The sequence below is a fragment of the Daldinia loculata genome, assembly GCF_022478755.1.
Source record: "Daldinia loculata strain CBS 113971 unplaced genomic scaffold F4817scaffold_61, whole genome shotgun sequence".
Taxonomy (NCBI): domain Eukaryota; kingdom Fungi; phylum Ascomycota; class Sordariomycetes; order Xylariales; family Hypoxylaceae; genus Daldinia; species Daldinia loculata.
Window position 1 is genome coordinate 119,667 of NW_026054915.1, and position 14,418 is coordinate 134,084.

The 14,418-nt window shown below is 24.5% G+C and overlaps 2 protein-coding genes across 2 annotated transcripts; both read left to right on the plus strand.

Annotated features, from left to right (window-relative positions):
* Positions 1–10,416: 10,416 nt before the first annotated feature.
* On the plus strand, positions 10,417–10,953 carry F4817DRAFT_361283 (marvel domain-containing protein; the record flags this gene model as incomplete). Its single annotated transcript, XM_049306386.1, has 2 exons — positions 10,417–10,689; positions 10,744–10,953. 2 exons carry the CDS (start codon positions 10,417–10,419, stop codon positions 10,951–10,953), a joined length of 483 nt encoding a protein of 160 aa, XP_049155475.1.
* A 2,177-nt stretch (positions 10,954–13,130) lies between these two features.
* Positions 13,131–14,238, plus strand: F4817DRAFT_361284 (uncharacterized protein; the record flags this gene model as incomplete). The annotated part of the gene is made up of 3 exons (XM_049306387.1): positions 13,131–13,287; positions 13,346–13,891; positions 14,093–14,238. 3 exons carry the CDS (start codon positions 13,131–13,133, stop codon positions 14,236–14,238), a joined length of 849 nt encoding a protein of 282 aa, XP_049155476.1.
* Positions 14,239–14,418: the final 180 nt, after the last annotated feature.

Consider the following 14,418-nt stretch of genomic DNA (forward strand, 5'->3'; position numbering starts at 1 on the left):
ACTTCCATATTAATTAAGTTATTGTCTTTCTTTATTTACAAGGGTTTTTAAACATATGCCACAGTTTAAAACATTATAAGATTCCTTTATTATAGGTTATATATTAAGGTTTAAACGGCGTAAAATATTATAATTAAACGTAGTAAGGTTTGTTACAAGGGTAGGATAAATATGGGGTAATTTCCGGATAAATTTAATTAATTTTAGTTGATTTGTTAACAGGTATAAAAGTAATAATAATAATAATTTTAGGCGTTTTTTTAACGTTATAAGGTTTTTAATAAATATATATAGGTATTTTTTTTTAAATATAATATTATTAACGTTAGTAATTTTATTAAAGTTTATTAATAATATTTTATAAATATATATATTATTATTTTTATATTTTAATATTTTATATGTTATAATTTTATTTTAAAATATATTTGATTTTTAATTTTTTAAATAATAACCGTTAATTTTAATTATAATTAAATAAATTAAATTTAAAAGGTTATTATATTAAACCTTATAAAAGGTTTTATTTAAGACGTTATAAAATAATTTATTCATTAAATATGTTATTATTTATACAATAATAAGCTAATATTTATTAAATATATTATTGCTATATATTTATATTAATATTGTTTTAATTTTATTTTTTAATTTATTTATAATATTTTTAATAAAGTTTTTAAATTATAATTACCTTATAGTTATATATTAAATAATTATATCTTTTTATTAATAATATTGTTTAAACTTATTATTTATATATATACTTAAAATATTTAAAATAACAATATAATAATAGCGTTTAAGTCTTTTCTATTATTTTAAGAAATCTTTAAATGTTAATAGTTAATCTTTAAGGTTTTTTAATGGTATAATTTATATTATATGTAAATAATTATATATAATAATTAATTAATCTTTATTGTTATTAACGCTTATAATATTTATAAATATATTTGCTTTATTTAGGTATAATAATTCTAATTTATAAATACCTTATTTTAATATATTTATATAAAATTTCTTATTTATTTTATTTTTTATGTAAATCTTATAAAGATAGTATTTTTTTAAAGGTTTAATATTTATAAATATATTTATTAATTTTTTAAAATTTTAATTATTTAAGTAATTTAATTTTTTATATTATATTTTTAAGGTTAAGTTAAAAATAAAGTAAGAGTAAAGAGTCATATTAAGGTTTATTATATTAAAATTATTATTTTTTTAATTAATTATATATAAACTATTTGTTTTAATTGTTATTAAAAATACCTTTTTACTTTTAATATTATACGCTAAGTTTTATCAAAATAGAAATTTAATATCTTTTTAAGTAAATTATAAAACTAAAATAAGGTTATAAATAAAATTAAAGCAATAAATTACGTTTGTAATTCTAACTTTTTTAAATTATTTGTTAATAATAATTTAAAAAATAATAATATTTTATAATTTAAATATAATGGTCTTTTTACCGATATTATAAATGTAAAGGTTTTTATACGGGTATAAATTTATGAATAAAGTTTTATTATAATAATTTATTTAACTATAACTATTATTAACCATTATAACCTTTTTTAATTTAACAATTAATTCCTTTACTTTAAACTTATTTATTATTATAAATCTTATTATTATTAAAACATTATCAATTAATAAATCTATAAAAATAAAATTTAATATTAAAATAATTATAAAATTGGTAAGTTTTAATAATATATTTTATACCTTTGTTATAAGTATATTTTACTGTAATTTCCCGGATAAATAATTTTAAAAAATTTTTAATAAAATATTTAACTTTAAGGGGTTAATTAATAATTTAATTAATAATTTCCTAAATGTTATAAACGTAATAGTGGTAATAAAGATTATTAATATATTGGTATTATTTTAATAAAATAATACAACTATTACGCCATTATCCTTATTAATCTTAAACTTTTTAAATTTATTTTTAAATCTGCCACGTTAACTTTTAAAATATTTTTTAAAGTATTCCTAAAAATATTCCGCTAAATTATAACTTATCGTTTAACGTTTTATAATTATATAATAAATATATATAAGATTATCTTTATATTTATTATTAAACTTATTAAAATGGTTAATAAAGGCATATTTAATATCCTTATTCTTAATTTTTTACGTTTGCTTTTTTTATTATATTAATTTAATAATATTATTTATAATAATTATAATTTTAATAATTTAATTATTATTATTTTAAATTGGGATAATATTATAACTTTAAAAAAAAGTAATAAAAAATATATTATATTCTAAATTTAAAATGTTAAGAAATTTATTAATTAAGTATGGTTTATTAATAGTATAAATTTTATTTAATTTTTTAAAATTAAACTAAATTTAGTATAATTTTAATAATAGTGTAATTATAAAACCTTTAATATTAAATAATATAATATTTTATTTAAATATTAAATTTTAAAATATAATATTACCTTATAATTTATACTTTTTTTTTAAGATTTTTCAAATTTTGACTATAATTATTTTATTTACTACCATATTTTTGAAATTTTCTTTTAAACAATATTTAATATAGTTGCAAATTTTATTTTATTTATCTTATTAAACCTTAATCTTTTTACGCAATTTAATTGGCGTAAAGCCTTAATCTTCTTTTAAAATTATTTTATTTATTTTTCTTAAGAATATTTTTTTATAATTTTAAATTATTAAATAATTTAATATTTTTTGTTTAAATATTAACTATTTATTCGTTAAATTTAATTAAATAATATTATTTAAAATTAAATTATCCCCTTTTATTTTTATAACTATTATTAATAAATTAAAAATTATTTTTTAATAGTATAATAAACCTTATAAATTTTATTTTATAAATTTATTTTATTATAAAATAATTTTTTAAATAATAATTTAAAAAATTTATAAGTAAAGTTAAAACTTATTTAAAATAATTAATTTATTTTTTATTTAATAATTTAAAAATAATTATTTTTAATATAATTTTGGATTTTTTTAATAAATTAAATAAAATAATAATTTTAAAGCTAAAATAGTTAACGTTTAAATTTAATAATATAAATATAAAAAATATTTTACCTAAATTTAATAAATATAGTTTAATAAATATAAAATTAAATATATAATTTATATTTTTAAAGTAAATATTTTCTAAAAAATCTTTTTATTATAATTGTTTAAATTCTTTAATAAAATGTAAGAAATTTTATTTATTTAAATATTTAAAAAATAATGGTTTTTATAATAACCTTTTTTTAAGATTATACTGTACTATATTATTTATTTTATTAATAATAATAATTAAAATTTGTTACTAAAATAATATTAGTTTTATTTTATATTTATAATTTTATATTATTAATTTTAACGTTATATTAAAAATTTTAATATAATTATAATATATATTTATTAAAATAAAATAAATTTTAATATTATTATTAATTTATTAAACGTTTTAATTTAAAAATATCCTATAAATAATTTTATTAATATTAATAATAAAGAAATTATATAAAAAGATTAAAGATTTTCTGCTATTATAGCTTTAATATTATTAGTTTGAATAATTTATTTTTTTATATATTAAAAAAAAAGGGATTTTAAAAAAATAAAACCGCTTTTTATTTAATTACATAGTAAAAGTTGTAATAATTTAAGTTAAATATGTTTAAATAATATAATAATTATTAAATAATTAAATAATTATTTATATAATTTAAATTATAAACTTCCAGGCTCATAACTTATTATAATTAAATGCAGGTTATAAAATATATATTAATTATATTATTATATTATTTATTAAAAAGGCTAAATAAGTATATTTATTATATATAAGCCACGGATATGGGCATATTACCAGCTACCTAATTTATCAGCCTTATATATTCCAGCAATTTTAATAAAAGATTTTTAATAATAAAAAATTAAATAATATTTTTTATTATATTTATTAAAATTGGTTTTAAATTTTTTAGTTTTAAATTGGTTAAATATTTTAATTAAAAAATTTAAATTATATAATATTTTAAATGTTAAAATTTTTATAATTTATAATTTTATATTTAAAGTTATAAATATATTAATTACGGTATAAATTATAAAATAGTTTTTAATAGTAAATATAAAAAATTGGTTAAATATATAAATTGTAAAAAATTATATTTTATAGATTTTTCGGTATATTTAATTAAATTTATTTAATAAAAAAAAAAACTTTTTTATTTTATAAAAAATTAATTAATTTTTATTTAGTAATTTAATAAATAAAATTATTAAATAGTTTATAAGGGTTTTATAATAAATATTAAAAAATATTTTGCAAAATTTTTAAATAATATTTTTATTATTTTCGGATAAAAAGATATAAATATGGATTTATTTGATTTAAAACGAAAAAGCAGGGGATTTTTATTTTTTAATTTTAAGATTTTTAAACTTAAATTTTTTTTAAAAAAAAAGAATCTTTTGCGAAAAAATTAGCTTAATTTATATAAATATAAATAATTTATTTTTGGAATATATTTTTTTTTAATAAATTTATAAATTTAATATTTAATATTTAATAGTGAGGTTTTAAGGTTATAATTAATTTTGGATTTTTTATTAATGTAAAATAATTATTTTAATTTAATTAATAAAAGGATATTTTATTGTTATAAGTAATATAAAAGCGGAGGTTATAATAAATATAACGTAAAAAAGTTTATAATATTTTAAATAAACTTATACGTTAAAAGTTTTAATTAAAATATAATATTTAAAAAAGCGTAAAAAATAAAAATTAATATAATTTTTTTATAAAAAATATTTATAAATATTAATAAAAAAATAAAGAAATGTATAATAAAATATTATTTTAAATATAATATTTTTATATTAATTAATAATTAAAATATTAAATAATTTTAAATTTTTATTTTTGTTAAAAAAGATTTAAAATATTTTTAGTTTAAATTTTTTATATATAATTTTTTATGTATAATAAAAGTAAACGATATAATTTTTTATAATATATATAAAAGTTTTAATAATAATAATAAAATTTTTAACTTTTTAAAAAGTTGGAATTTTTCCGAAAAAGTTTTTATTGTAAAAGATTTTAACGTAATATATTAAATATAATAGCTTATATATAAACGATATAATAGCTTAAATAAAAAAATAATAATTTAGGTAAAAATGTAAGATTTTAAACTGGTATATTGTAATTAAATAATATATAATAAAAAAAATATATTAAATTTAATATTTATAAATATTTTTGGTATTGTAAAAAGAGTTAATTAATAAATTAATATTTTAATAAATTATTAAATAATTATATATTATATATTAATAATACCGGTAAAAAATATAAGGTTAAATAAGTTAAAAATAAATTTTAATAATATTTTTAAATTTATATAATTAGTTTATATATATGTTTATATCGTTTTAAATAAAGTTAATATAAAAGAAAAAATAAAAGAAATAGTAAATAAATTAATAAAGTTTTTTAATTAATATTTAAAAGGTATAAAAATAAAGAAAAAAAATATAAGTTTTAATATTTTATAATAAAATAATAAATGTAAAAAAACTAATAAAAAAGTAAACGTAATAAAAATAATAAAATAATTAATATAAATGTTTAATAAAAAGTTAATAAATAATTTAAATTTATAATAAAAATAATTAAAAAAGTTTATTAAATAAATATAATTTAAAATATAAATATATTTAAAAATATTTTTAAATTAGTTAATTAATATAAAGTAAGTAATAAATTTAAAATTTCTTTTATTAAAAGTTTAAATAACCAAATAATAAATAATATAATTAAAAAAATTAAATATTTTAAAAATATAATTTTAACATTTAATATTATAAGAAATAATATTTTAAACTTATAAAAACCTTTTATGGTTAATAAAATAAAACCTATTTTATAAAATTTTATAATTATTTTTTATAAAATTAAAACTTTTTATATTTAAATTATAAATACGTTTTTAAATAAAAATAAAATATTAATATATTTATTTAAATATATTTAATTTATTTTTAAAAAAAAGATTTATATTTTTTATAAAGTAAACGTACGAATAAAATACTATTTAATAACCTTTTAAATAATAAATATAATTATATTATTAAAAACTAGTAAAAAAAACCTTATATTAATAAAATTTTAACATTTAATATTTCTTTTATTTTATTTAAATAAAAAGTTAAAAAAGATCGTAATTTACCATATAATTACGTTAATTATTATATTTAAACTATTTAACCTTTAATATTTTAAAACATTTTCCAAATAATTAATTATAAATTTAATAATATATATTATAAATAATATAAAAAAAACTTTTATAAATAAATTTAAAACGTTTTTATTAATTATAAATATTTTTAACATTTTTAATATAATATTTAAAAAAAAATTAATTTTTTACTTTTATAAATAAAATTAATTTTTAAAAATAATTTATTAAATTAAATTTTTTATAATAAATAAATTAATTTTAATTTATTTAAAAAATAAATCGATTTTTATAAAATTTTTTTCTTGTAAAATCCTTTAAAACTCCCCGATTTTACCAATTTTTTTTAATATTTTATATTAAACTTTTTTTAAACTAAAACAATTGTATAATATGTTTTAATTATGTAAATAATATAGCTTTTTTTTAAATAAAATTTACTGTTGTTAAAACTATAAACTTATTAATTAAAAACGTAATAAATATCCTTAAATAAAAAATTAAAAACGCTATTATTTTTTTTTTAAAAAAATATAAATTTATATATTTTTATAAATAATATAAATATATAAACCTAGTAAAAATAAATAACTTTTAAATATAACCAATTAATAATATAATAAAATAATTAAAATTTTTTTTTAATTTTAAATTATTTTTTTTACCTTATATAAAAATATAAACATTTAAAATATTAAAAATAATAAAATATTTAAAAAGATTAAATAAAATATATTTAAATATACTTTTAGTTTTTATAGTAAAAATAACCGCGGCATATGTTTTTTTTTAATTATATATAAAATAAAAATTTAATAGTTAAATTTTTATAAATTAACAATTAAATGTAAAAATAATATAATTAATATTTGAAAATAATAATATATAAGATTTTTTAATTTAATAATTAAAATAATAATAAAAGTAATATTATTTGTTTAAAAAATTATAAATATCGAAATTTTATATTAAAAATTAAGCTTTTTACTAGTAGAAATCTTTTTTAAATAAATTTGATTTAAATTATTAATATGATTATGTAAATTAAACGTTTTATACCTTTTAATTAAATAATTTAATCTATTGTTTTAAAATAAAAAAAATAAGTTAATAACTTATTTAACGTTTTTAAAACATATATAATTATAATAAATAATAATAATAATATTATCCGGCTTAAAATTAATATTTATAAATTAAATATAAAAAACGTAATTTTTATTAATTTTAAATAATAAAAAATTTAATCAAAATATATATTATATTTAATTAAACAATATTTTATTAAAATATATAATAATATATTTAAATAAATTAAAAAATAAAGTAATAAATTAAAAATAAATTACATATTTATAAACTTAAATCGTAAATAAATAATATAATATTTTTAAATAAATAAAAATATTTAATATAAAAATTAAAACTATATAAAAAACGTTTAAATAAATCTTTATAAAATTATTAAATATTTTTTATTTTTATTTTAATAATATAATAACTATTTTAAAACTCCTCGGATATCTTTCGGATAATATATAAAAGGTTAAATTAAATTTTTAAAAAATAATTAAAAAATTAAAAAATTAATTAATATAATAATTTCCCGAATATATAAAAATATTAGGAAATAAAATAACAAATAAAAAAATAAAACGTAAAACTAAATTAAAATTAGAAAATTATATATTAAATAAATTTCTTATTTTTATATATTTAAAATAAATAAATAAAAAAAAACGCTAATATTTATATAAAAATTAATAAATTAAAAAAAGCTTAAAAAAATATAAAAAATTTAAATTATATATAACGCATATATTATTTAAAAAACTAAAATTAATACGCTTTATATTTTATAAATTTATTATTAAATAAAATAACTATAAAAACTTTATAACTTATTACGTAAAATTTAAATACTTTAAACGCAATAAATTATATTAATATAATAAAAATATAAATAAAAAACATTTTATAAAATATAAAATAATATAAAAAAAATTACTTAAATTAAAACTATTAAAAAGATTTTTAAAATATACGTTTAAATTTATAAAATATCGAAATTTCGAATAGTTTTTTTAAAAAATTAACTTTTACGTTAAAAATAACAATAATTAAACTTACCATAAAATAAAGCTTAAAATAAGTTTTATTATTAAAAATAAACAAAATTAAACCTTATTAATTACCGGTTATAAACAACCATAATATTTTATAAAACTATTATACTTTTTTTTATCGATTTTTTATATCAGGTAATACTTTAGCTTTATTCCCTTTTAAAAGAATACTTTAAACGTTTAAAACGCCAAAAATACGCCGCTATAATTACGCAAGTAAATATAGCAGACCAATAAACGTAAACGTTATCATCATCATTATCCCAATCTAAAAGCGACATATACGTAGCATACATGCCGAATATGTAGGCATTGCTATGAGAACGCTATACGATAGCGAGATACTAGACTCTCTTATTACTGCTTTAGATCTCAGGCGTCGAATCTGGTTTGATGATTCTCCTTCTCCTTTACTTAAATATTACAGTCGGCAGATGTTCCAGTATGCCCTCTTACCACCGCAAGCGGGGATCAGTACGTTGCATAACCCGAGGCCTGATATACTCTTTAGATATAATAATGAATATATCCCTGCCTGAAGGGTATATAATATAGACAACTCAAGTTATAAGGCATTCAAAAGCGCGATGAGTGGTACCGTTTGCCTTCCGTACTTGATTATGGAATCAAATGGCCATCTGGGCCATATCTTAGTAGCTGAGAACCAATATTTTATTAGCGGCCGCATATCTTTAGATATGACCTGGCCGATACTTGGGGATCAGGACATAGTATTTATCGTCGGCGCCATGCCATACCTTGCACACATTTACATTATGTGGAGAGACGTAGTAGAAAACCATGGTCCTCGTTATTATATTATAAAATTAATTTCAGTATTTGGCTTGATCGATTTGGAACAGTTTAAAATATTCCGAACGGCGATTTTCCACATCCAATACTGGGCGAACAACAGCAGGCTAAAGCGGATTTTAACTGGCCTTGAGGCATGGAGAGCAGCTGGTTATCCGCGACACAAGTACCAACCAAGTGGACGTAGTCTTATACAGGAGGAATAAGTAGCAAGAAGCCTACCTAAACCTCTAAGTGGGGTATAGTATAATTAAGGAAACGGGCAAGATTAAGGATAGTTTCCGAGCCAATAAGGAGGTTATTCGAGGCTTGAAAATTACTAGAAAAGGTATAGATTTTAGGGGTGTTTGAAAGTACTTTCAGAACATGTGGGAAGCCCCCCTGTTTTGAAGTATCTCGGATCAATCCTTACCTGAGCCTAGAGGAGTTTTGTCAGACAAATGTCTGTCCGGCATATAAAATGTAATAGAATAAAATCTGTTACCAAATACCTAACCTTTTGCTGCTTCCGTGGCTGCTTGGCCGCGTCAACGCGGGGCTTCGCCTTTTACTTGTGGCTGAGCCTTACCGATTATGTCAGCGTATAGGTACCTAATGTATTCAGGGACACCAATTTACTTGTATGACCTCATCTTCTTGACAACGCAACACGCGGCACACAACTGGTGATTTGCTTGACCACAACTTTCCACGCAATTCTCGAAAGAACCGGATTGAATCCCCAAGCCACATGACATTTACTTTATTCACTGTATTGGTTCTTAGCAAACCCAACAAGGTTGAAGCCATGTTCTTATTACAGATTCTGGGGTGATTGACCGATCCGCAACAAGGATCAAACATTTCGTCGTGTCTTGCGTGTGCATTTGCTGGTTGTAAACATTTAATTCCACGAGCCACGAGCCAAGGTAGTATTGCCTTTGTTCGGGACAGGCAGAACAGGGTCTCCAACCCAAAGATACCATGATGCCGGCCTAGACAACTCAGGTTGCGTCGTCATACGCTAGCAGCCCAAGTCGTGGCTCAGATCGAACAGCTCAAAATGCCATGTAAATAAATACCTGATTAACCTAGCTGCCTAACAAGTGTCTCACTTGGCCTCTCTTCATTTAGAATATAATCACCATAAATCATTGGCTGAGCATCCTATCTTCCCATAAGTGCCTACAAGCCGGTTTCTAATAAGGCATCGTCGTCTACATACAATCAAGATGATCTTGGCAGACATCTTCTCCATGATCCTCCGCCTTGCGGAGTTGGCGTTTGGAGCTATTGTCGCTGGAATCAACGGGCAGTATCTCCATGCCGTCAAAAATACCGACAGTTGGGACCAGGGCCGTTTCATCTACACCGAAGTGGTAGCTGGTCTCGCCATTTTCCTTTCCATCGTCTGGCTCTTCCCGTTCGCCGGTAGCTTCGTTCACTGGCCTGTCGACCTTCTCATTTCTATTTGTTGGTTCGTTGCCTTCGGTCTGCTAGTTAATGTAAGTCACCCTACATGATCGCTATGGAGGACGTGGTTCTAATCATTCGAGCAGTATCTCGATGGCGGCTGCGGATACGTCTTCGACTGGGATAATGTTTCCTTCCGCCGCGGTGATCAGTGCGGAAAATGGAAAGCTATCATCGCATTCTCCTTCTTGTCTGCTATTTGCTGGCTCGTCTCAGCAATCGTCGGTATCGTCTGGGTCCGAGATCACGAGGCTCGAGCTTACCGTCGACGAAGATGGCGTGGTTCCCGCGTCTAAGATATACTCGAAATAAAGGCAGGACCCTATATCGCCTACTCTATAAGACGCGTTACATTTCTGATTCGAGAGACATTACACCGAGTCCTTTTCTAGTCACCCTGGCGCATGGTTTAGTCTAAAATCCTGGATTTTTTTTTTATAGTTTAATTACCGATTTTATGAGAATGAGGCTTCTGGTTAGCATTATCGGATGTTTTTAGGATACTGCTTGTGGTTAACGATCTTTAATGATATTGAGCTGGAGCACGCAATAGCACCATGAAAGATACCCAAGAAAGATACCCAATTAGTAATGAAACAATAATCTTGATATTTTCCATTGAAATTTCCATGCGACTAGATGCGAAGTATCTCGTAGGTTGGTGGAGTAAATGATACCTCTTCCTCGTAAATAGCAACAGGCTACGGATCACACACTGCTACGGTATGGTCTAAGATGATTCCAAGTGCTAATCCTCAGACGAAGATAGGCCCTGATCTACCTTGAGCATATCGATGGGTCACATCGTGTATTGTTTCTGCCAAGCCAGCTGGCCAGTCACAACCTCATGCCTTCAATGCGTAATGAGATACTGACATCATACCGATGTAAGTTATATGAGAGATAGTCTATACTCATCAGCGGATATTTTGCATAGACACTATTTTATGATGGATAAATGCCGCAATTATCTGCAGATGAAACGGATATGGCATTCTACCTGTCTACTGGATGGGATCTCATAAAGAGGGTGTCTCTAGAAGTCTAGAAGTTGAGAAGTTGGTAACGGGGAAGTCTATGACGGTGTTTAGTGGAGTCGACAGGGGTTGGGGGTCGAGACCTTGTGGCGGATTGGCTAAGGTGACGCCACATCTTACACTTCTTTGATCTCACTAGCCACGGCTTTAATCCCTAACAAGTCTTTCTTCTACAAGTCGCTAGGATGTTCAATGTTATTTGGTGGAGATGTTACTTAAAAGAGCAATGTATTAAGATATTCGAAATATTATGGCAAGGTATAGTTATAAACATATTTTGTTATTTTAAAAAGGCTTTTGCCATTTAAAATTACCTATTTAAGTAAAGGTTAAGCTAGAATCTTCGAACGTATTTGTATTTTGCTATATAAATAAAGCAATACAATATTTATTAACTGTTTTAAGTAACATTTCCACTAAATAACATTGAACATCCTAGTGACCTGTACATAACAAGATCTCTCGGATGTCGGCAACATGATTCAAGATATACTTCATACTGGAGCAAGGACACCAAAGACCCAAATCTAAACCACTAAGATGGTCGGGCCCGTCGGGATCTTCCTTAATTTGGATGCTAGTGTAAGGGGCTACGCACGCTCGACAAAATAGACCCCATTCAGAGGTGAAGGATCTGGCTTTGTCCAAAGAGTGTACCCTACATGAATCCCCCACATATCGTCATTTCCTTGTCCACCAGTAGCATCTGTGAAAATGACCGCCACATCATATGGACGTTTACTATGACGCCAGCGGGCAAGCCACACTACTTGCCGAAGCAGCTGAGATAGCCAGCAGAAAAGCGTGAAAAAAGCTGGCGCACCTTTACTAACAATTATCCTGGTAGGTGCGCCACCTTTTTGACGTCCTTCTGGCCAGTAAGGCTAGGGGTTACGGGGTAAGCGTGAAGATCTGTATCACTAGCTCTAGGCTTGATACAGTACCTGGCACTAGACTTTACTTATGACATTCTTATGAGCCTCCGGATTTGGTTTGTCCGGCATAGATGCGGGAAGGCTTAGCAACGGCGTCTTTCAAGGATCATGCATCCCCAATCAGGGGCGATGACGATTGATGAAGTCAGAGATACTTTCACATCGTCTTGTAGCTTCGTATCTCGTATTGATTGGACAAGTCTGGCCTTTAGGCGTAATCTAGGACACAGAGGCTACGATACTTGATCGAGATTCCAGATGATGAAATATGGCGGCAATTAAGAGACTGCCTTGGAAATAAAGGGTGAGGATATATGTCGAGGCTGCCTTCGTATCAGTATAAGAAGTCGACAATCCCAGATCTCTACAACAATTTTCTTTTCATTATCATCAATAACAACATCCAACAAACAACTACTTATTATCTAAAAGTTAAAAGATAATCTTGATACCCTTTACTACTCTATCTATATTTACCAGCTATTTCTACAAATATCCAATATGTCTAGTGTAATTAACAAGGTTAAGGAAGCCGTCACTGGCCACCACTCTTCTTCCACTAGTAACAACACCAGTCAGAACAGCGCCCCCGAGGGTACCAACGGGCCCCACGGCAACCGAGCAGCCAACGCCGCAGACCCAAGAGTCGACAGTGATCGTATGTAGTCGTATTCCCATGATGCTGTCGTATCAAAGGCCACTAACATTCGTTCTAGGTGACAACCGTGCCGCGCCCAACTCTACCGTTGGTGGCTCTAACGCATACACCTCTGGAGACAACTACAGTCATGGCAGCACTGGCACCACCACAACCGGTGCTCACCGAGAAGGTGTTTCTGGACCTCACAACTCTCGTGTAGCTAATGCTGCCGACCCACGAATTGACTCAGACCGAGACGGCCGCTTTGCGGGCAACACCGCCGGCGACTATGGTGGCAGCGGCCGAGAAGGAGTCACTGGACCCCACAATTCTCGACTAGCCAACACTGCTGATCCTCGTGTCGATTCGGACCGAGACGGTTCTCGCACTGCTGGTAACACATACGGAAGCTCTGGCACTGCCGGAACTACTGGCGCAGGGTATACTCCTTCCGGCACCACGGGTAACACCCTTGGTAGCACTGGCACCGGTGCTGGCGCTGGATACGGCTCTACTACCGGCACTCACGGTTACGATTCTACTACCGGTACAACCGGCACCACGGGTAACTACGGACAAGGTGCTGGTAACCATGGTGCAGGCGGTAATCATTCTTCTACCGGTACCCATGGTCTAACCGGAAATCACGGTACTACTGGTACTCGTGGCCCTTCTGACACCTACAACACGACCGGAACTCACGGTTTAAGTGGTACTCAGGGCACAACTGGCACTCATGGTACTACCGGTACTCATGGTACGACCGGGGCCTACGGTACGACCGGAACCCACGGCACGACTGGAACCCACGGTGCGGCTGGAGCTCACTCTGCCCACTCTGGTCCAGGTCCTGCCCCCGACACCGCTGGCCCCCACAGCAGCAACATTGCCAACAAGCTTGACCCCAGAGTCGATAGCGACCTCGACCACTCTCGAACCGTCGGCGGCAACAAGACTTACCAGTCGTAAGTACGCTACTGTCGCCTTTCGGCTTGCTACTCCGTATTTTGGATAAAATTTATTAATGGTTGTTGGAAGTGGAAATTATGCCAAGGATCCCACAGACGCTGCTCAGGTACCCCCCTCTACCCTACGTGCCCACATCGGGGAGCCGGTGGTCGAACATGATGGAGGCCACGCACATCACCA